This window comes from Geotrypetes seraphini, chromosome 9, assembly GCF_902459505.1.
Source record: "Geotrypetes seraphini chromosome 9, aGeoSer1.1, whole genome shotgun sequence".
NCBI classification, from domain to species: Eukaryota; Metazoa; Chordata; class Amphibia; order Gymnophiona; family Dermophiidae; genus Geotrypetes; species Geotrypetes seraphini.
The window spans coordinates 151708568-151732094 of NC_047092.1; the positions used below are offsets into that span (position 1 = coordinate 151708568).

A 23527-nucleotide genomic window follows, 5' to 3' on the forward strand; every position below is an offset into this window, starting at 1 on the left:
GCTGCTTCCTGCGCCGCGGTCCCGCCCCTCCTCTGATGTCAGAGGAGGGGCGGGACTGCGGCGCAGGAAGCAGCGCCCAAGCAGCTCAGGGATCCCTGACGTCGCGATCCTGCTGCGGGCTGCTTCGTAGGTGGTGCAGGAAGGTCAGTGGGGCGAGCGGTCCTTCGGGGGTGGGGGGGACTGAATGGCAAGGCCGGGAGCACCCCCTCAGGGCTGGCACCCGGGGCGGACTGCCCCTCCCGCCCCCCCCTTGGTACGCCACTGATTTTACTGTAATCCATTGCAGTCATTGCCCCCTGCATTATAAAATCTGTCCTGATCTCATATCTAGCTAAATTTGACACTTTGCCATTTGCCACTGCTCTAACTCAGCTCTGTGTGTTTGGGGAGCTTTGTGCTCACAAAAAAAAGAAACTAACCCTACAAAAGTCCAAAACTGAGCAAAATGTAGGGTGAAAGAATGACTCCTCGCTTGGGACTGTGTCTCCAGTACACCTTTATTCTATGTTCTTTATGTTCAGATAACCCAGCATAGATCCATATTTCGGCACAGTGCCTTCCTCAGGAGTGAAACACAGAATCTGATAGGGTGTAAGCTTCCACGGTTCTCAAGTACAAGTAGCAGCAGAATCGCCAAACAACATCAGCTTATTCAGCCTTAGCCTCTTCTCCAAAAGCACAGTTAAGACTTTAGTGTTCTTTGGCGATTCTGTTGCCACTTGTTCTTGATAGTACTGAGCAGGCGGTAGATTTTCGGCTGTCGCGCGCTAATCCAGTGCGTGCGCTAAAGCGCTTAGCGCACCTTCGTAAAAGGAGCCCTAGGTGTCTGTTAGGCGCCGGCAAATTAGGCCAGGAAAACCCTGGCCTAATATAGCTGTGCCTACCACAAGGATGTCTAGTCAAGCCTAGGCACCGCTAAGTGTGATTCTATAAGCAGTGCCTAGCGGTTGATTCACAATCACGCCATTTATAGAATCAGGACCTTAGTGCCTCTTAACTAGGAGGTGGTAGGTGCTGTGTGCGAATGGGAACAATAGTGCATGATCTGCAAGGGAAAAAAATGAAAATGCTCAACTTTAATGCTGCGGTAAATCTGGGTTTAGCGTGTGGGAAAGTCTCGCATTAGAACACACTAAGCCCAGATTTCAACTTAGGGCTCCTTTTATCAAGCCACGCTAGCGGTTCAATGCGCGTAATAGCGCGCGTTAAACTGCTGGCCATGCTAGCCGCTACCGCCTCCTCTTGAGCAGGCGGTAGTTTTTGGCCAGCGCCGGGGGTTAGCGCGTGATGAAACGTCGCGTGCGTTAACCCCGCTAGCCCGGCTTGATAAAAGGAGCCCTTAGTAGAAGGGCTCCTAAAACTAGTCATAGATATATTCAATTTGGCCAAAAATAAGTTAACATAGTAGATGACAGCAGATAAAGACCCAAATGGTCCATCCAGTCTGCCCAACCTGATTCAATTTAAATTTTTTAAATTTTTTCTTCTTAGCTATTTCTGGGCAAGAATCCAAAGCTCTACCCGAAACTGTGCTTGGGTTCCTACTGCTGGAATCTCCGTTAAAACCTACTCCAGCCCATCTACACCCTCCCAGCCATTGAAGTCCTCTCCAGCCCATCCTCCACCAAATGGCCATATACAGACACAGACTGTGCAAGTCTGCCCAGTACTGGCCTTAGTTCAATATTTAATATTATTTTCTGATTCTAGATCCTGTGGGGTTCATAATCGAAAGAGAAAAACATCCAAAAACCGGCCTAAGTCGGCACATGGACGAACATTTCTCAAAAACGTCCAAGTGCCAATAATCAAACCGGGTTTTGGACATATTTCTAAATGACTTAGGCCCTCATAGTGCCGCTCAACATCCAAAGCTAAACGGGGCGTTTCGGGAGGCGTGTCGAGGGCAGGAATTGGGCAGGACGTGGGCCGGCTTAGACTTAATCGTACAGCATGTATAACCGAAAGTTAAACTGAGCCTAGAGGAAACTTGGACGTTTTGACTTAGACCATCTAAAACATGGTCTAAGTCACTAATACCCACCTAAACTCACCATATATGCACTGAAAACACATAAAACAAACCCCCTCCCACCCCTATAAAAATTTTAATCATAACTTTAAATTTCAGCCTCCAGACCATCATCACCTGGCTGCCTAGCATAAGAAAGCCTAGTCATCCAGCCCAGAGGCAGCTTAAGTCATCTTGGGGGTGGGTTTGGGACCCATAGAGAGATGGACCCATGCCCGTAAGCCCCTGTAATCACTGTATTGATATTGAAACATGTGCACTCCCCTATACACCCCCAAATCCCTTTTGGACTGGCATATAAGTGGCTCCTGCATTGTCCAATCCATCATCCTCTCCAGATTGGACTATTGCAACTCTATCTACTTAAGCCTAACTAAGAAAAACCTCCACAGACTCCAACGGATTCAGAATGCCGCGGCCAAGCTAATCTTCGCTAAAAGTAAATTTGACCATGTCTCCCCGCTCCTGGCCAAGCTCCACTGGCTTCCGATAATCGCCAGGGTCCACTATAAATGCGCCTGTTTAACTTTCAAAATCCTATATGGTATCCTCCCTCCCTTTATCCCTCTTTCTTGGAATTCCTCAAACCCTAATACCACCAGATCCTCCCACAAATTAAAACTATCCTTCCCCTCGCTAAAAGGCATTTCCCACACAGGAAAGCTAGGGACCTCCCTCCACTTCAAAATCACTGAGCTCTGGAACAACCTTACCTCCCCTCTTCGGAACTTGAGCTCTCTCCAAGTTTTCCGCAAACATCTGAAAACCTGGCTTTTCTCAAAAAATATAAGTCTCCCTCCAACTTAGGAATCAAGAAAACTCTTATATCTTGGCATCCCAAGTCCTATAAATTTTCTTCACACTTCTACTTCTAACCCTCTGTTGTAGTTCCTTCCTATTTCTCCTACTGTAAACCGCGTCAAGCTCTACGAACGTGGAGATGATGCGGTATACAAACCAAAGGATTAGATTAGATTAGATAAGTGGGTCTAGGGGATTCTGGAGGTGGTTTGGGGGGCTCACCGTCACCTATAAGGGAGCTGTAGTGAGGGGAAGCCATGGCACCCTGTTTGTTAAGTTCACAGCCACTATTTAGGTGCCCTGTCTGGGTGTTCTTTCACTCACTTTGCAGGCCCCTCCCACGTCCAACAGGGCTTGTTCTAAACGTTTTTGACTTGGACGGACATTTGGACGAAAATGGACTAAAAAGATAGACGTTTTAGATCACATCTACAGGACGTATAAATAAAAAAGAGATATGAAAACTGAGTATAGCATTGGTAATAATTTTTTTTTTTTTTAGTTAGCATGACAGCCACATTACTTTATATATGGGAAATTATGCCAGTAAGAGGAGCTCTGTATTCCTAAAACAAAATATAGAGAAGCCAATAATTACTCTAGGCAGTTTTACCTGTTTGCCACTACTGAGCTGATTCTTGAATGTCCATGAGTGAATTGTAGGAGGCCAAAAGCCAAATAACTTCTTCTCATCTTAGAAGAGCAAGCAGCTTTGGAGCTGGCCATAGGGAGCACAGTGCGCTCGAAGCAAGGATCTCAAAGTCCCTCCTTGAGGGCCGCAATCCAGTCGGGTTTTCAGGATTTCCCCAATGAATATACATTGAAAACAGTGCATGCACATAGATCTCATGCATATTCATTGGGGAAATCCTGAAAGCCCGACTGGATTGCGGTCCTCAAGGAGGGACTTTGAGACCCCTGGATTTGTTCTTTCAATAAAACAGTGTCATTGGCCACTACCAGGAAAAGGACTATCCTAGATCAGGGCCCGATGTTGTAGGATATTTTACCAGTTAGATTGTGAGCCTTCCAGGACAGATAAGGAGAAATACGTAGAGTACCTGAAAGTAATTCGCTTCAAATAGAAGTGGTATATAAGTTTCAAGTTTATTAGGTTTTTATATACCGCCTATCAAGATTATCTAAGCGGTTTTACAATCAGGTACTCAAGCATTTTCCCTATCTCTCCCGGTGGGCTCATGATCTGTCTATTGTACCTGAGGCTATGGAGGACTGAGTGACTTGCCCAGGGTCACAAGAAGCAGTCTGGGATTTGAACCCACAACCCCAGGGTGCTGAGGCTGTAGCTCCAATCACGATTCCTATTCATTTTAGATTTAGAAGGGCTTTGAAAAATCAGTTGTTTTTCAAAGCACTTAATCATTGACACTATTTTTTTTTTCTTTCTTTTGCTATTTATTGTAAGATAATTTCATTATTGATTTTTATTCAGTTTTACTTTTGTATAGAATTTTAAGATACCAGTGTTGTATTGTTAATAGTTATTGACTTTGGTTTATTGTAATCTGCCCTGAACTTTGTGGATAGACGGAATGTACATACGTGAATTGAGGGGGCTATGGTAGGAGAAAGAAGAGGAATGTGAGGGGGTTGAAGGAGAGAAGCTAATGTGTTTGGATGAGGTGGTGAGTGAAGCAGACGAGTGAAAGGGCTGCTTGGATGGAGGGAGGGTACATGTGCACTCATTGAGAAAGAAATGCACTTGCCACATACTGTGTTCCTGCCACTTTCTTCCCAGCCCAGTCAACCATTTGGAGGGTAGTTGAGGGCCCGGGAAATACAGTACATTTGAATGAAGCCCTGGAGCAATTTTTGAATTATTGATGCAGAGGGTCTATATTTCCTTTTTCACTTTGTTCTTTAGCCTGAAAGAATCAGATTGTGGGGAGGGGAAGGGGGCAAGCTTTTTGATTTGCTTTTAGTTTGACCTGTGTGGATCAGGGAACAGTAAAGGAAGGGAAAATATTATGTACTCAATCTTTATTTGCACAGTTTTTTTTCCATAAAAGGTATAGTGTTTATCCCTTTGAAGCAGAGTTTCTCATAAGAGAATTTACCATAGTTAGAAAACATTTCAACACAGCTGACCAAAGAGTCATCTATGTTAAAGTGCTCATGCATGAAAATATAGCATTACTGTATATAACTGTTGGTAAATTTTGCTGGCCTGAACAAATGATTTTAAATAGTATTACTAATCTGTAGGCAAAGATCTTATTTCTTGAGATGAAGTCAAGCAATATTTGTATATAATTAAAGAAGCAGAAAAGAGAAGGTCTGGTTAGTATGTACCATAAACTAGAAGATTCACTCAGCATGACTGTATATTTAGTTGAGGAATTGGCTGTGGTGTGTGCATGTAATCAAGGTTTGGCTAGGGTAAATATGGATGTGCAATGCATGTGAAGGGAGTGGTGGCTAATACTATATTCTTCGCTCCAAAAAAGTGGGTGGAAAAAAGAGTGCGTCCTATGGAGCGAATACCCAAACATCCCCCACCCCCCGGTTACCTTTCTTTAATGTTGGTGCCCTTTCACTGGACGCGGCTGCCTCTCTAGCGGCAGAGCAGTGCGCAAGGCTGCCTGCCTGGTCGGCTGACGTGGCTGCCTCCTCTTCCCTTCTGTAGCGGCAGAGCGGTGCACAAGGCTGCCTGCCTAGTCCCGCGCCGCTTCCGTTCTCGTGGGAAGTGTCACGGGACCAGGCAGGCAGCCTTGTGCGCTGCTCTGTCGCTACAGAAGGGAAAGAGGAGGCAGCCGCGTCAGCCAACCAGGCAGGCAGTCTTGTGTTCAGCTCTGCTGCTGGAGAGGCAGCTGGAGATAGCGAGTCCTGCTTCCCACACACTCCCCGCGGGCCGGGCGCAAGCAGTAGACATCGGATCTGGAAGCCGCTGGGAGTCCAAGCATGGCAGTGCAGCCCTGAAGAGAGCGAACGGCGGCGGCTGGTTCTGTCCTCCCATTTTCCTCCCTCCTATCCCCCATGGTAGTGCTGGGCAGCACATCTGGGCCTCAGCTGCCTCCACCACCGCTCCTCCGGCTCCCTTCACGTTTGGGCGGGACATGGCGGAACGAGCACGTCAAGCTGCACTAGAGGAACTAAAGGTACGGGGAGAGGTTGGGGGGGGGGGTGCCTGACTGCTTGCCTCAGGGGGGGTGGGGGTTCCTTGCCTTGCCTGCCTGCCTGTCTGTCTCAGGGTGGGGATGAGGAGTACAGAAGGAAGGAAATGACAATCCAGCATAAGAACCAGGACAATTAGGGAAGGGAAAGAGACAGAGGAAAGAAATGTTGAAGGAGGAGGGAGCATAGGGACAGGGACAAGGAATAATGCTGGAAAGGGGAGGAATAAAGATATAGAGATGAGATACTTAATGGAAGGGGAGGAAATGGATAGTGAAGAAGAGAAGAAAGATTATGTACTTTGGGGGCCCTGCCTGCCTGCTTGCTTGCCTCGGGTGGAGGGCCCTGCCTGTCACTAGGCCATTAGGCCTGCCTGCCCCTGCCTACCACTAGACCACCAGAAGGGGGACAGGGTACAGAGCCTAGCAGGGATAATTTGGTTCAGAATGGGATTTTTTTTTCTTGTTTTCCTCCTCTAAATTTAGGGTGCGTCTTATGGAGCAAAAAATACGGTATATGTTTTGTATGGAGAGCTACCGTGTTTCCCTGAAAATAAGCGCTAGCATGATTTTCAGGATAGGTCCTAATATAGGCCCTACCCCAAAAATAAGCCCTAGTTAAGATCCTTCCCTCCCATCCCTTTGTGCACCGGAACACCACCTTAGATACCTCAGAAGCCTCAAAACCGGTGGCAGCACTCTGAACTGGCTGCTTCGCAGCCTTCCCTCTGCCACATCACTGATGATGTGATCAGTGATACGGCAGAGGGGAAAGACCCGATGAAGAAAACCATGAAGCAGCTAGTTCAGAGTGCTGCCACCGGTTTTGAGGCTTTGGAGGTATGTAAGGCGGTTGGTGTGTTCCGGTGCACAATGGGATGGGAGGGATAGATATAACACGGTTAGAGGGTCAGTGGGGTTCTAGTGCGCAAAGGGATGGGAGGGAGGGATAGGTAACAGTGGGGAGGGTCAGTGATGTTCTGGTGCACAACAGGAAGGGAGAGATAAGTAGAACATGGCAAGTGTCAAGGTTACATACTGTGTTTCCCCGAAAATAAGCCCTGGTGCGTTTTTTGGAGCACAAATTGATACAAGACTCTGTCTTACTTTCGGAGAAACACGGTAGTTAATTATTTTGTAGGCTAGTACATTGTTTTCACTGAACTGTCCTAATAGTAAACTTGATTCCTGAAATGAATTGGAAAAGACGCATATTTTAATATGAACATTCAGTTAATAAGGCATCCTTTTAAAATGCGTAGAGAACACATGATATCAAAGAGTATACAAAAATAAATATAAGAACCAATCTCAAATACATAATGCTTTTTTGTTGCTTGTTTAGGTGACTATTATATGGTTAAGAAGCTGTTGGAAGAGAATGGAGCTGGTGAAATGAATATAAACTGTGTGGATGTGCTTGGGAGAAATGCTATAACTATTGCCATCGAGAATGAAAATTTAGACATACTACAGCTTTTACTGGACTATGGATGCCAGGTATTGTTAGTAAATTGTCTTACTGATGCCAGTATTTCACAGTAAGTTGCACGAATTAAGCCCAAAATTGTATAATAATCTACATTATCAATGTATTTTGTGATCTAAGGTGTAAACGCCATCTGTGCAGATTTTTAGGACACTTTGCTCTAGCACCTATTAGTAGGGTTACAATATGGCTCCATCAAAAGGAGGATTAAGCAGTTGGAAAAATTTACCTGGGAATAAATAATAAATGAGACTCCCCTCCTTTTTTTTTTTTTTCCTTTTTTTTTCGCTTTTCTGACCTTTGGAACAGTATTCTTCCTGTTTTTAAAATATGACAGGTTAGTTGGACTTGCCACATCCTTCCTTTGTCACCTTCAAGTTATTCATGCACTGGGGATAGTTAGCTCTCTCAAGATTTCATTGGGAGAATAAATTTTCATCAGTTCTTGAAAGCATGGTGTGATCATTCCACTTATTGTTTTAAGAGTGGCCAGAGCAGTGTTCTTAAGTGCAAGGCCTGGGAGCCAATGGAAGCCCCTGGAGATCTCTAGGGCGGTCCTAAGCTCATGACAGATAGGAGGAAGTGGATGGGAGGAAGGTAAGTGGCAGAGGGAAGGCCGTGAAGCGGCCCGTTCAGAGTGCTGCTGCTGCCGATGCTTTAGGAGGCCTCGGAGCAGAAGTATGTCAGGTCTCACCGGGGTGGGGGTCGCTGAACCGACGAGTCTGATTTTTTTCGGTACGTATTTATCTTCCCCTCCTACTGCTGATGGTGGGCAACAGCCCAGAAATAATGGAAGCCTGTAAATTTATTTTATTTTTTTTTTTCAAAATAGGGATGGAGTCGAGGAGTGTCTGGGACATTCAGGGGGGCTACGAGGTCGATCTTAACTAGGGCTTATTTTCGGGGAAACACAGTACAACTCATAGCTCTCTTCAACTATTACATGAGCTAGCCACTGCTGCCTGCTCTTTTCTGAAACTAACCCAAGCTGACCTTTGTTCTTTCTTATATATTCTGGTTCCTTTCTCCAGGAGAACAAAACATACTGGCAAGAGCTCTCCTTTTTTATCAAGCAACATTTCAATAGAAAAACACAAATAAACTAAAATGGCAATTCACAGTGAGCAGGCATTTTACTGGACAAATATCCAGGCAAGCAAACCACACCACACTTAAATCTTTTTTTTTAAAGGTCGATGGCTTTTCCACTCTAAAAGTAGCATTCATTGAGATTAATGGAAACATTTTGCTTGAATGAAACATTTAACATACTGGACTAGAAAGATTTACAGTATACTTCATTAGAAAGAGCCTTGTCCATGCTAAATTTCTCTTAAGCTTTGTCTAACAGGGACAAACTAATGTTGCTACTTGTGGACTAAAACCTCATAAAGCAGTGTTCTTCAACCGCTGGTCCATGGACTGGTGCCGGTCCGCAGAAATTTTCTGTCGGTCCACAGGGCACCTTCATCGGGCCCAAGAGATTGTTCTATAGCCGCCGGTCCTCGGTACGATCAATGCGTCGTCCTTGGTCCAGCTCCCCGAGTGCTGCAGTGCACAAAGCCGTGGGAAAAGGCTCCTACCTGTGGCCTGCGCCTGACCCGGAAGCCTTCTCTCTGATATCGCAACGTGAGAGGGAAAGCTTCCAGATGAGGCGTGGGACGCGCGCGAGAAGCTGCTTCCCACAGCTTTGTGCAGCACTCGGGGATCCGGCCCGAAGACTCTGCGTTGATCGCACCGTGGACCAGCCTGAAGCTAAGACCGGGGGCAGGCCAGAAGGCAAGGCACATGGAGGGGGAGAGACAACAATGGTAGGGGAAATGCTTTTATTTTTTTTATTTAGTAATTTTACATCTGCCCTAATTGTCTGTCCTAACTGTCTGTTCAGGAAGAAATGCATTTATTTGGTTTTCTCTGGGGGTTGTTCTGCTTGCAGAGTCTTGCATCTTAGGGTTTGTTTGTGAATATTAGCACTTTTAGTTTTTGGTCCGGCATTTGCAAGGGGTTATCTGTTTTCTGGTAGGAATGAATGTTGAAAAGCATACAATGTGCTCTGTGTATTTTAATTTTGTGGTTAACCTTTATGTGTTGTTAATACGATTATATTATATGTGCGTATATATGAAAAAGGGATGGAAAAAATGGTGTTACAATTAGTACTATTATGGGGGCGGGGTCTGGGCGGAGATTGGCACAACTTAGCCCAGTGTTCTTCAATTGCTGGTTCGTGGACTGGTGCCGGTCCACAAAATAATTATTTTATTTCCGCCGGTCCATAGGTGTCAAAAGGTTGAAGAACACTGTCATAAAGGATCCAGCCCTTGTGTTGAGCTGGTTGGGTGGTGGTTTGGAACACTTCATAAAACTGATGAGGCTGTTATTGGCTGACTGATTACACTGGTCAACAAGCATTTTGCTACTGGAGTGTCACCTGTACCTTAACAAGAGCCACATGCTGACTAAATTTGGAAACAGTTTTCGTCTATCATATTCTGTTTTTAAGTTATGTGTCAATTTGTGTTTATATCATTTTTGCCAATAACACTACTGTGAAGCGTCAGTATTTTACTGTTTCTGTAACACAATATTGCATTTTAGGACAGCTCATTGATCACATATACGAGTAATTTGAAAGTTTATACTAAAAAGTGATAGTGCTGCTTTTCTACCCTGTGAATTTTTATATTTTGTTTGTTTTTGACTAAGATATTATAATTATTATGAACAGACGAGGTTGTGTTAACCATCCTGATAATTTCTGCTATGTCTGCGGACAATTTATAGCACAAGATTAGCGAAAGAATCTGTTCAGCAGACTTCAAAGTGCGTACAAGCATTGTTTTGGCAGATACAATGTGAAGCACTTGCCGTTAGTACATTGTGAGAAAATCTATCTTCCAGCACTTCACATAAAACTAGGGCTGCTGAAAAATTTTGTCACGGCGATGGACAGAAACGGTGATGCGTTTCAGCACCTAAGAAGTACATTTGGTTTCGAGAAAAGTGAAGCCAAAATCAAAGAAGGTGTTTTTGTTGGACCCAAAATCAGTGAACTGATCCTTGATGATGCGTTCAAACAGAAGCTGAACCCAGCTGAATCAACTGCATGGGAAGCATTCGTGCTGGCTGCTCAGAATTTTCTTGGTAATCACAGATCAGAGAATTATGCTGAGCTTGTGGAGAACATGCTGACAGCATATCAGCTAATGGGTGCCAGAATGTCACTTAAAATGCACTTCTTACATTCTCATCTCGACTTCGTCCCACCCAATCTTGGTGATGTCAGCGATGAGCATGGGGAAAGATTTCATCAAGATATCAAGGTGATGGAAAGCAGATATCAGGGAAAGTTCAATTCCAGAATGATGGGAGACTATTGTTGGTTCTTGCAAAGAGAGACAAATGTACAGTACAAGCGTAAAAGCAAGTGTCTCAAACATTTCTGAACATGCTGATATCACTTTTGTGTGACTTAAGAGAGGCATAAATATATGCTGTAACATGTCTCCTTATTGTCTTCATGCTTGTTTTCAGAGTAAACTCCTTAACACGAGTTTGGTGGGACACAGTTCATACTCGTAATATTGTGCCGATATGGCAAACTGTCTAAAAAATCAGTAACGTGTATCTCAAAAACCTGACATGCATACTGATTTTCAAATCAGAGTCATTAAATTAACTAAGAACACTTCTTAAGTTCTCAGTAGCAAAGAAAAACTTCTTTTTTTGTTGACCAGTGTTATACATAGCACTGTTTGCACATAATATTAATAAAACTAGAAACAGCAGTGTAGGTTTGTAGTTAAACTACAGTAATATAAAAAAAAAAAAATTGAAACTTGTTCAGCAGTCTTATAAGAGGGGACACTTATTTAAGCAGTTTCCAGGACCTGTTTCTAGGACCAAGGGCTTATTTTATCAAGGTGCGCTACGGGGGTTAGCGCGTCGGACATTTCATCACGCGCTAACCCCTGCGACACACGAAAAAAACTAACACTTCGTCAACGGAGGCGTTAGCAACTAGCGCGGCAGGGAGTTGAATGCGCGGTATTCCGCGCGTTCACCGCCTACCGCAGCTTGATAAAAGGAGCCCCAAATCTTTCCAATGTCTTTTACTGATACTATTGAGGAAATTGAAGGAAAGAGATAAATTTCTGTGTCATCTGCAAATAAGTATAATAGACACACAGGAAGGGGTCTTGAGAAGCATAAATTGTTTAGGGTTTTTAAAGTGAGCCTAAGCTCACTTGTGCATTTGTTTGCAAAAAATCCATTAGCCACACATCAGTCAGAAGAAAAAGAACTGGAAATGGTTAAACAAGAAAGAACTCTAATGCTTGAATACATGATAATTCATAGCCTTGCCATATCATAATTTGACCTGCATATTTGGCTCATGCTTGATTTAGGGGTGTGTGACTTGGGCTAGGGGGAATATTTGATTCTGTGGGAGTACTTGATCTAGGTGGGGGGGGGGGGGGTGTTAGAAAATGTAGCATACAGGAATGGTTGATTTGAGGGATGAGGAGGATGACCAGGACAGTATCTACCCCTATAAGTTAACGGTTTGTGTTATTCCAAAGCTTGGTGGTTCTTAGATATGTTGAGAGTGCTGGATTCAGTATTGGACTTCTAATGAGAACCAAAGAGGAAAACGTTAATGCCTAGAAGGGTTTACCATTAGAGGTTGTGAAGATTGGAACTCTGATAGAAAACAATTTTCAAAACTCATATAAATGTGTCTGAAAATTACCATAGCAGAATGTGTATTTTTAAGTGCTTTTAGAGGTAGTATGCTCAAGAGTGTGTTAAAATAGCAAGAGGATAGTAATACATGTGGGTTTCGTCTTTTTTTTTTTTCCATGGAGAAAGTAACCACACAAAAAACAGATGCAATTGGCCATGGACACTTTGTACCTGCAGCAATTATAAGGGAGTTCTGTAATTAGATATACACGGTAGTGCATCCCTTCGGGTGCACATATGTTGTAAAAATAGCATGCATCCTATATTCTAAGGGCGCACTTTAGTATTATAGCATGCAATTTCAAAGGGGTCATGCATGTGGACAGAACATGGGTAGGCTGCCCAGAATTTGGGGAGAGAGATTTAAACCCAATTAGAACGTCTGAAAATACTACAAGTGTTATCAGTTAATGGTAAAGGAGAAGAGAGCTGGGTTGCACAACTAGCTTTTACTATATGGCTCCAAGTCTATTGTAAACAAGAAGTTCTTAGCTGTATAGGTGGCTGGGCTATAGATGGAACAATAAGAGGCTATACTGTAATGGTGCGGGAGGAGCTTGGGCAAGTCAGGGATGTGCCTGGTATTTATGTGCAAAAGTTATAAAATACTGTCAGTTCTGTGCCTAATTGAGGGAAGTTAAGCACAAGCATTTATCAGCCATTGAGCTGGTGAACTGTTTGTGCCTAAAGCTAGTCGTGTAACTTGGACTTGTACTTTGTGTTCTATAATGGCCATTATAAAATTTGTGCTTAGCACATACCTGTTAGACAGCAAACTTTAAGCGACCTTTTGAGAATTACTTCTATACTTTGTTCCTAAGATATTGAACTGGATTCATTTACCATATTTTTTGCTCCATAAGACGCACTTTTTCCAGCCCCAAAAAGGGGGTGGAAAAGTGAGTGCGTCTTATGGAGCGAATACACCTTATTTCCCCCCCCCCCCCGAATACACCTTCCCCTCCTCCTCGGTACCTTTTTAAAAGTTGCAATGCTCTCCTGCCGATGGCTGTCTTTGTAAGCAGAGCGGTGCAATGCAGGAGCACAACCTTTGCGCTTCCTGCTTAGTCCCGCGCCACTCAGTGATTGGCTGACATCAGCCAATCACTGAGCGGCGCGGGTCCAGGCAGGAAGCGCAAAGGTCGCGTTCCTGTATCGCGCCGCTCTGCTCTGCTTACAAAAACAGATCAGGAGAGCACCGCAACTTTAAAAAGGTACTGGGGCGGCTTGGGGCTGGCAGCTTCAGGTGTGAGCAGCTTCCTTCGCTGCAGGCAGCTTCGGGTGCAAGCAGCTTTGGGCAGGTTCCTTTCCTGCAGGCAGCTTCGGGTGCGGGTAGCTTTGGGCAGGTTCCTTTTTCTGCAGGCAGCTTCGGGTGCGGGCAGATTCTGGCTGTGGGCTGGCTGCTTCAGGTGCGGATGCCTTCAGGCTGCAGGCGGGATGCTTCATGTTGCTTAGCACCAGACGTACCCTCTATAGAGGAGGAAATTTTTTTTCTTGGTTTTTCCTCCTCTACAGGGGGGTGCGTCTTATAGACCGAAAAATACGGTAAGTGCTGGTGCTCAAATTAATGTGTGTAGTCCATGCCACTATTCATATAGATAGCAATACTGAATATACACAGTATGACCATCATGCTGATGCTATTCATTTACCATAGTGCGGTTTTTAGCACCGACCATGGTGGTAACAGCTGTGATGCTCGTAGAATTCCTATGAGCGTTGGAGCTGTTACCACCGCGGCCGGCGCTCAAAACCGTGCTACGATTTTGTAAAAGGGGGAGGTTAGTTTAGACCTGCTATAAACTATCCATTTGGCAGTTAAGTATTGCCACTAAACAAATAATTTAAAGCCCTCTCTCACTCTGCCCGAAACTCGGACCCATTCGCATGAATATTAGTGGGCTGTTCAGTCATAGTATCAAAATGAAAATATCTCTATAAGTTTTTAAAGTATACAGTTAAGTTAAACATTCACTTGCCACGGGTGAATGTATAACTTCATTTGAATACAGGGCTGGTAGATTTTAATGTAGCTAACAGCAAGCTGGAAAGACAGAACCCTGATGTGATAACTGTTAAGGTTTGACTATATATGATATTATTGACTTTCCTTAAATTTGGTAAATTCTTAGTCCACAGATGCACTTTTAGTAGCGATCGACTCCGAAGTGGTGGGAGCTGTTGACATACTTCTTAACCATCGTCCAAAGCGATCAACCAGGCCAACTATTGTAGTAAGTACCTATTAAATATTAAATTACTTTCTTTTTATTGCAGTCAGAGTATACCAAAATCACATAAGTGTTAACTGTAGAGAAATAGCTTTGAATATACCTTTCATTTCTTTCCTATGGGAAGTCTTATGCTGCTCCGTTCTGCATTAGTTGTGCCTGCCGTTCTTAGTGAGATTGTTTGTTAGTTTTTCAGCTCTTAAAAAAGCATATAAGTACAATAACAGCAATTACAAAACATTTTGACAAAAACAATAGTATTTTTTTTTAAAATTCTTTATTGATTTTTAATCAAAAACAGTGTCATTCAAATGAAAGAAAAGATATTCCACATATTACTAATAAATTGTGGGACTCGCGGGAACTGACGCAGCCATTTGGAGGGCAGCGCGGGCCCAGGCGGGAGCGCGGAGGGCTTGCTGCTGGCGTCCGCGCTCCTGGCCTGTGCGCCGCTGGCGAGGGAGGGTTACACGCTGGACCACCAGGACATTAAGCAAATAGGGTATGGATATTTAGGTTAGGTAGGGAACACTTACAGGTCATGGACCTGGGGGGGGGGGGCCGCCGCGGACTGCTGGGCACGATGGACCCCTGGTCTGACCCGGCTGAGGCAATTCTTATGTTCTTATTAGATCTGGACCATGAGAAACACAGTTATTTTGTAGTAAATACACAAGCTTATATTCAAAGAAATGTAAATACTTGAATATAAGCTAACCCAAATATAAACCGAGGTAAACTCTCCCCCAAAAGGAAGAAAAAAAGGTTGACTTAAATATAAACCAGGGAGGGGTGGGTGTTACATTACATTACATTACATTAGTGATTTCTATTCCGCTTGTGCCTTGCGGTTCTAAGCGGATTATAAATTAGAAGACTGGACATTTCCAGTAGCGTTGCAGTACATAGAATCAGGAAAGTGTCAAGTTACAATTGTTAGTCTGGGCATTTCCAGAAGAAATTGAAAGCAAATAGTAGATAGTGATAGGTTGTTGTGATGAATAGAAATAGTAAAGTCAGGATTCTGAAGTATTGCTATGGTGGTGATGGTGGTGGTCATGAGAGTATTTTCTAGTGCTGTTGTGAGGTTATGATGATGGGAAGTGTTTTTTGAAGAGATGAGTTTTGATTTCTTTTCGGAATACTTTAATGTCTGTTGAATTGATCAGTAGATTGGAGATGGTGGCATCAATCTTTGCTGCCTGTGTCGCTAAAAGGCTGTCGTATATTTTCTTTCGTCTTGTTCCATTGAGAGGGGGGTAAATGAATAGGCTCTGAGTTCTCTTTGATCTGTGTGAGAGGTTACGGTGTAGTCTGTTGTTTAGGTAGCTGGGTGCTGTTCCGTGTGTTACTTTGTATAGTAGACAGTAGAATTTGAACTGGGATCTTGCTTTTATTGGTAACCAGTGTGAGTCTAGGTATGCATTGGTGATGTGGTCATATTTGCCAAGGGAGTAGATGAGTCTGAGGGCCGTGTTCTGAACAGACTGTAGTTGTTTTATCATGTAGTTTGGGCATGATAGGTAGAGGCTGTTGCAGTAATCTACAATACTTAGTACTAGGGATTGTACTAATAACTTGTATTGATCTTTGTTGAAGAATTTTCTTATTTTTCTTAGGTTACTTAGGGTGTGTATTTAATATTCAAGTGCCCTGACCTGCCAGGCTCTCTGCACCCAGCCCCCCTCCCTCCCCTGTTCTGGCTCTGCACCCAGTCCCCCTCTTTTCCTGTTCTGTCTCCTGTCCCCTCTCCCTCCCTCCCTTCCAATGCTTTGCAGGCCTCCACAAGGCCTGCCGTGAGACCTGGTGGTCCAGGACAGGAGGGATCCCTCCCGCCTCCTGTCCCAGCCAACTGTGACAACTTTGACCTCCCTCACATCTCTCCTGCATACCTTTCAAATCCCTGGTGGTCCAATGGTGAACTGGGGCAGGAAAAATCTTCCTGCACTCCTGCCCCGTGCAGAAGCTGATTGAAATTTTGGTTTAGTTTACAGCCCCAAAACCAGGCCCCAAATTATTTGTTTTACCTGAGATTATTTTAATTTTCAGTCATGTTTTCATTTTTTTGGCTGAAAATGACCATGTGTGTTTTTGGTGGAGGATGAAAATTTTGTGCATTGTCTCACTTGTCTGTCTTCCTTCACCCTCATAGACCCACTTACAATTCTTGGCGGTCTACATTTAGGATAGGAGTGAACCCCAATTACTCCTGCCCATTTCTGCTGTGCTCTCAAAATGGCTGCCACGACTGAGGCATCGCTCCTGCCCTAACTATACCAGTAGACCCAAAAAATATATGGGAAAATAAATTCATACACACCTGGTGCAAAATTTTTTTTCAAAAGAAATCACACACAATATGCACCAGTCCTATTTAGGAAAACCAATACATTCAGACAATTTATTCAGTGGTCAGAGCTGTATAGATGTCGAGATCGTTAACAGAGCGATGAAGCCCACCGTTAAACGGCTCGTCTCCCAATCATCACACAGTGTAACTTGTGTTATACAACACTACGTGCTTTAAATAGTTTAAATCATATAAACCAACGTGAACTTAGCTTTGGAAGACATTAATGAAATTTCCTGTAGTGGGTCCTGCAGGTCCTATCACGTTTTGCCAAGCGGCTGCTTCAGAGAACCCTGTTGATCTTCTAAAGGACTCTGCTCTCACTTTCTCAGCTTCGAAATGTTAAAGATGAGACAGCGAGAGCAGAGTCCTTTTTATACCCGTGGACCGGCAGAAATAAAATAATTATTTTGTGGACCGGCAAACTACTAAGACCGAAATAAAAAACACATTTTCGCCCCGTCTCTGCAAGCTCGATCCCCACAAACCATCTGATCCCATCTGCACAAGCCTCAGTTATGATTTTATAGTGAACGTATTTTATTAAAGTATAAAAAGAAACAATATTCTGTAAATTGTCATTTTATAAATATAAATATTCAGAGCAAGGACCAACAAAACCCCTGTCTCCCCTTCACATATATCCCCTCTGCTATCAAGAAAACTGAACAAGCCAAATTATTACAGAATGCTACACAGAAATATCATGCTAACAGAATACTGCAGTCACACATGATAGGAATAGTGTTAGGCTTTGCAGTCCCCAGTTATGTCTCTAGCAGGATATATATTTCAAATCTGATATACTGTAATGACAAAATAGAAATAAAATGATTTTTTTTCTACCTTTTGTGGTCTCTGCTTTCATCTTCTTTCCACTCTTCCTTCCAGCATCTACCCGTTCCATCCACTGTGTGGCCTCTCCTCCTTCCATATGTATCTGACTTCTTTCTATGCCCCTCTCCCCTTTCCATCCAGCCTGTGCCTCCTCTCTCCTTTTTACATCATCCAGTCCAGCATTTATGGTTTGCATTAGAAATATTTTCACTGCTTTATCAAAATGCTGGACTATTGGAACTGTATGAAGTCCTTTAAAGGGTAGACCACTCTCTATCTCCACTTGCTGGTCAACAGGCATAGCCCATAAGTGCTGGATTGGTTTGGGGGACTAAAGGAAAGAAAATTACTAGGTAAAACTTAATTTCTAAATTTTTTAACATATCTATTTCAGAAACTAATGGAACGGATTCAGAACCCAGAATATTCAACAACCATGGATGTGGCTCCTGTTATCCTAGCTGCTCATCGTAATAACTATGAGATTCTTACTATGCTTTTAAAGCAGGATATATCGCTTCCAAAACCACATGCAGTGGGCTGTGAATGTACCCTTTGCACAGCAAAAAACAAAAAAGACAGCTTACGACATTCCAGGTTTGAAATAGAGGAGCTGCTTATTGTGTATAATAACAGAAGTTAAATATTTAATTTGAATTTGTGGCCCTTGTTGCATGTTCTTGAAACATTTCATACTTCCTGGTTAGACTTATAAATGTTATTTTAGGCATATGGATTAGTAATCATACAAGATGCTATTCTATAATATTATGCTTAAATGCAATGGTGTGTAGTTTGCGGGTGGGTCTATATAGAGGCATGTAATTACTAACAAGTTACAGGGCTCCTTTTGCAAAGGTGCGCTAGCGTTTTTAGTGCACGCACCAGATTAGCATGCTACCCAAAAAACTACCGCCTGCTCAAGAGGAGGCGATAGCAGCTAGCGCGCGCAGAATTTTAGCGGAGGACCTAGAGCCTTGGACTCAGCTTTGTCTGAGTTCTCCAGGGCTGAGATCTGTAGGAGGCACATTTCCAAGGGAGGAGACCCTTTTCAGAGCTCTCCGAGGGTGCATTGGCCACGCGTAGGACTGCCGGGGTCCTTGAGACCCTCATTACAAGACTTCACCCTGGATTTTGTGAGCCTTATGTGAGCTTGATGAACTACTGGGCTTGATGAACCTTTGGTCTGACCCAGTGACATAGGCCCCCTTAGAGTGATGGCTTGTAGGTTAACCTATGGCAGAATTTAATAACCTATGGGGCCAATTTGGGCCTCATAGGAATAGTCAGGAAAGGCACGTGAGCATGAAATCACACACACTACCAGTATTACAGATACTGTTAGATGGAGTTAAGGGCTGAATATTGGCACACAAATAGGAAACTGTTTGTTTAGTAAAGGCAGGGAAAAATCTAAAGTCTTTAAAATGTGCTACATGTTAGGCTCTGGGTAATATTTTTCTCCAGTGTTTACCATTACCAGCAAAAATTAATTGAAAATGCCTAAGATAGACAGTGACAAGAAGAGCTCTTAGCTTAATCTTAGAGATCAAAGGATATTAAGTCAAAGAACTGCAAGGAAATACAGAAGCAATAAGTTCATAGTATTTAGGATTTGATTATATGTCATTTCCTTAAATTTATAAATTGATTAATGCAATTTGTGTGGGTAGACCTGTTTTTAATAGCATGTAGAATTGCTTTGAATGATTGCATTTACCAAATATCAGTAAATCCTTCAGAAATCTGGGGCTCCGTAGTTATAACAGCTTCTCGTAAGGGTGACTGTACCAAGGTCTGTCCTTTTGGAAATCTTTGATCTTTCCTTTAGGCAAAGCTTCCAGAAAACATGCCATTGAACTTTAAATCCGTTGTAAACAAATTAATATGAGTAATATGATAATTAACCAGCATTCGGTCATATTCTTAAACATAGTATCTCAGCCTTCTTGAATCTTTGCCTGGTACAGGTTCCGTCTTGACATATACCGGTGCTTGTCAAGCCCAGCTCTAATCATGTTGACAGAAGAGGATCCAATCCTGAGAGCATTTGAACTAAGTGCAGATCTGAAAGAGCTCAGTCTTGTAGAAGTTGAATTTAGGTAAATAAAGAAAAAACTTATACTAAAAATATGATGGCTGTACTTGTTTTTCCTGAGGTTTCTTTCTGTCTCCTGGGTTTTCTCTATATACTTTCCTAATCATCCTACCAGACCAGCTAGAACTAAGTGGTAGCAGATGAAGTCAGAAATCAAGACTCCCTTTTTTTGGCACTTCCCTTTAAGGGAATAGTGCAGCAGGAAGCACTTTAGGAAGCTCTCTGTCTCAGCAGATGGTGGCATGTTGGTGCCAGTGGATTAATAAAGTTCCTGGGGCAATATAGCCTTGCATGGACCTGACCTCCCTTGGTGGAGCACATAGTTGAGTTGGGTGCGTTACAGGCATTAGTTACTAGCTGACTGAGGCCCAGATCCACTAAAGAAAGTGACTCAATCGCTGTTGGCCGATTTTCAAACAGTGATTGTTTCACTATCAAGTTTGCATGCAAATGATTTACACGGAGGTGCAAACCCACTGACTCAATCACTCAGTGAGCGATTGAGACATGCGCAGAGCTCTGACAGTAGTGACAGGAGAATCAGCCTCCTGTCACTGTTGTCGGGGCTTCTGCTCTTTTTTTTTAATGGGACAGATGTTCTGTGTGACTTAAACGCGCACCATCTGTCCCATTAAAAAGCCGACAATCACCCCCCCCCCCCCGAGCGACCGTTCTCCCGCCTGCCTGCCCGCTTACCAAAAAAAAACAACAGGAGGGATGCCCACTCCCTCCTTCCACGACTCCCACCGGCCCACTCGCTTCCCTGAAAAAAACGGCAGGAGAGATGCACATTCGCTCCTGCCACCTGACGCACACCCCCCCTCCCAGTGCTGAACTTAAATATGGCAGGAGGGATGCCCACTCCCTCCTGCCATTAGCGGCATCGGCATCCCCCACAGCCCCCACTGAACACCCCCCCTCCCGCCAAACAGCCCCCGTGCCGAAATGGCAGGAGGGATACCCACTCCCTCTTGCCACTGCAATGCCCCCTCCCTTCTCCTCCCCAGTGTTCATACCTTTGGCGTTGTGAGCAGGAAAAACCTCAAACACCTCCTGCTCCTGTTTCTCCACCTTGCCTGCTACACCACTGGGCCTTAGGCACCTCCCTGGTGCATCATGTGATTCATGGGGAAGGGCCTAAGGCTCTGATTGGCTCAGATGCCTCATGCTCCTCCCTTGGGAGGGGCCTGAGGCGTCTGAGCCAATCAGGGACTTCCTTAGGAAGGTGCCTAAGGAAGTCCCTGATTGGCCATTTGTTTTGGCTAACATTCCAAATTATAGTTCCCTCTTTTTTTCCAAGCCAAGACTAGTTTCTACTTTTAAGAAACCTTTCTTTTCTATTCTATAGTTTCATTGTGGAATGCTCTTCCTGTCAAAACTTGGATGGAAATTAATTATTTGAAATTTTGTAAATTACTTCAATTTTAGTTGTTTAACAGATTCTGGCAGCCATGTTAGGGTTTTTTATTGCAGGATGTGGCAGTAAAAGCTCTGATGCTCATAGGAATTCTATGAGCGTCGGAGCTTTTACCGCCATGGCCTACGATGAAAAACCCTAACGTGGCCTGATAAAAGAAGGGGGGTCTATGCTTAATATTTTAACTTGGTTGCTTTATTTTGATTTCATCTTGCTCTATTGTGTGTATTTTATTATTATAATTTTTTTAATTTCTTTTATGTTCAGAGCCTCTGATTTGATACGGTATATAAAATTTGCTATATTACATTAATGGTGGAGTGTTTACAAGTAAATGAAACCAAACCAGGCTGATGGAGAGCTTTCTGAAAAATATTGGACTCCTGTTTGGGATGCTTTGACAGTGTTATGCTATTGCTTATGGAGGAACTTTCTCTCTGGGTTCCCATTGTAGCTAGCGTCAAGTTTAAGATATTAGTTTCCACTTTTAAGGCTTATTATACAGGTGTTTTCTGTTTATCTTTCCTGTTTTGTGCTCCCTTATTCGTCATTGAGGGCATTTTGATATTCTCAGGGGAATCTAACAATTCCTACTTCATGGAAAATTAGATTGCTCTTTATTCTATAATCTGCATTGGCCTCTGTGGCACCTCGTGATAGAATTTGTGGCCCAGTTTTCAGCTAAAGATAGCACTCTTTACTAAAGTGTATACTTAAGGATGCTTTTGAGAGGTTTGCATGTTTTATATTATACAGAAGCCCCCCCCCCATCCTTTTATTTCTTTTCTACAAAATATGTAACTTATCCTATTCGCATCTAAGTGTATCCTTTTGTGATTTTGCATTTTTAAAATGTATTCTTTTTAAAATATTTTTAGTAGTTTTTCCATAACAAATGCTTCAGAACAAAAGAGAAGATAAGTCAAGCAGAACAATATTTGTCAAAGAGCCTCACATACAGATTCAAATATGAGGCTAATTCTAACTATAACTCCCTTAATTTTCCCCATCTCCCCATCTGTTCCTAATCTCTCTTTTCCCATGCTCGCCTGTATATACTGTTCAATATTGATCTGAGTAATATGCTTTGAAAACATCAGCTATGATTTCTCCATGTAGTATAAATATCCCATTTTTTTTGTGCTGTTAACTTTGACATTAAATAAAGTCTAATTTGTGCAAAACCATCTCTAAAGTTGGTATATGGATTTGTTTCCAGAAATGAGCCAATAGTAGCTTGCCAACAGCATAGAGATGTATGATAAATTTGTGGACTGTTTTAGTTGCTCTTGGGATAAGTAATATTTGTAATCTGTTGTAAAACAATAATTATATATTTCCAAAAAAAGTTGGGCTTTAGGACAAGACCAATAAACATGATAAAAGTTGCTCCACATTGCCTCCAACACAGGGTGGATCTTGTGTTATAGATCTGATGTAGTTGGTGACGGGATAATCGCGTGCCAGATCCCAGCGCGCCGACAATCCAGCGCCGAGAATTCGGCGGAAGACAGAAGCGCGCGGGGGATAAAGTAATTTTTAAAGAGCTCCGACTGGGGGTTTGGGGTGGCAACCCCCCCACTTTATTGGTTAGTGTTTGCGCTGCCGTTGCGGGGGGGGGGGGGGGGTGAAACCTCCCCACATTATAGAGAAAATGGAATTTTTCCCGAAAAAAAAATCAGAAAAAGTTCCGTTTTCGCTATAATGGAGGTTTCCAACCCCCCGAACCCCCCTCCAACAGCAGCGTGAACACTAACCAATAAAGTGAGGGGGTTGCCACTCCAACCCCCCCGTTGGAGCTCTTTAAAAATTACTTTTTCCCCCGCGCGCTTCTGTCTTGCGCCGAATTGTCAGCGCTGGATTGTCAACGCGCAGACGTCTTGCGCTCCACTGTCTATGAACCGATGTAGTTATTCTGGAGTATTGTATGTTTACTGTTTTTATGCTTTTTTGGATTATACAAACTGCCTTGATATTTTGGGATGTTATGACTTATATGTGGATAAGTAAATAAATAATAAAAACTCATGAATAAAAAATAGCAAACAACTCGCGAGCTATGAAACAATGTTAAATAGCAGTTTTCCACTGAAATAGGATATTTTGGTACTATCAGTCCATCTGATTAAGTTTGGATTTTTGCAGGAATGATTATGAAGAACTTGCCCAGCAGTGCAAAACTTTTGCCAAAGATCTTCTTGCACAGGCTCGGAATTCTCGAGAACTGGAAGTTATCTTAAACCACCAATCCAGTGATGAGCCTCTGGATAAGCGAGGACTACTGGAGGAGAGAATGAACTTGAGTCGCCTCAAACTTGCTATTAAATATAACCAAAAAGAGGTTTGTGACTATGTAAATGGAAGTGATTCTTATAAATCACCTAAGTTTGTG

General features: G+C 43.2%; 1 protein-coding gene across 1 annotated transcript in view; it reads left to right on the plus strand.

Moving 5' to 3' along the window:
- TRPC1 (transient receptor potential cation channel subfamily C member 1) overlaps positions 1–23527 on the plus strand; it is a 59877-nt gene that overhangs the window by 4145 nt on the left and 32205 nt on the right. The window contains exons 2-6 of the mRNA XM_033959499.1: positions 7313–7467; positions 14335–14436; positions 18015–18217; positions 19591–19722; positions 23281–23476. Coding sequence (XP_033815390.1) covers positions 7313–7467; positions 14335–14436; positions 18015–18217; positions 19591–19722; positions 23281–23476 — 788 coding nt within the window. The remainder of the gene's footprint in view (positions 1–7312; positions 7468–14334; positions 14437–18014; positions 18218–19590; positions 19723–23280; positions 23477–23527) is intronic.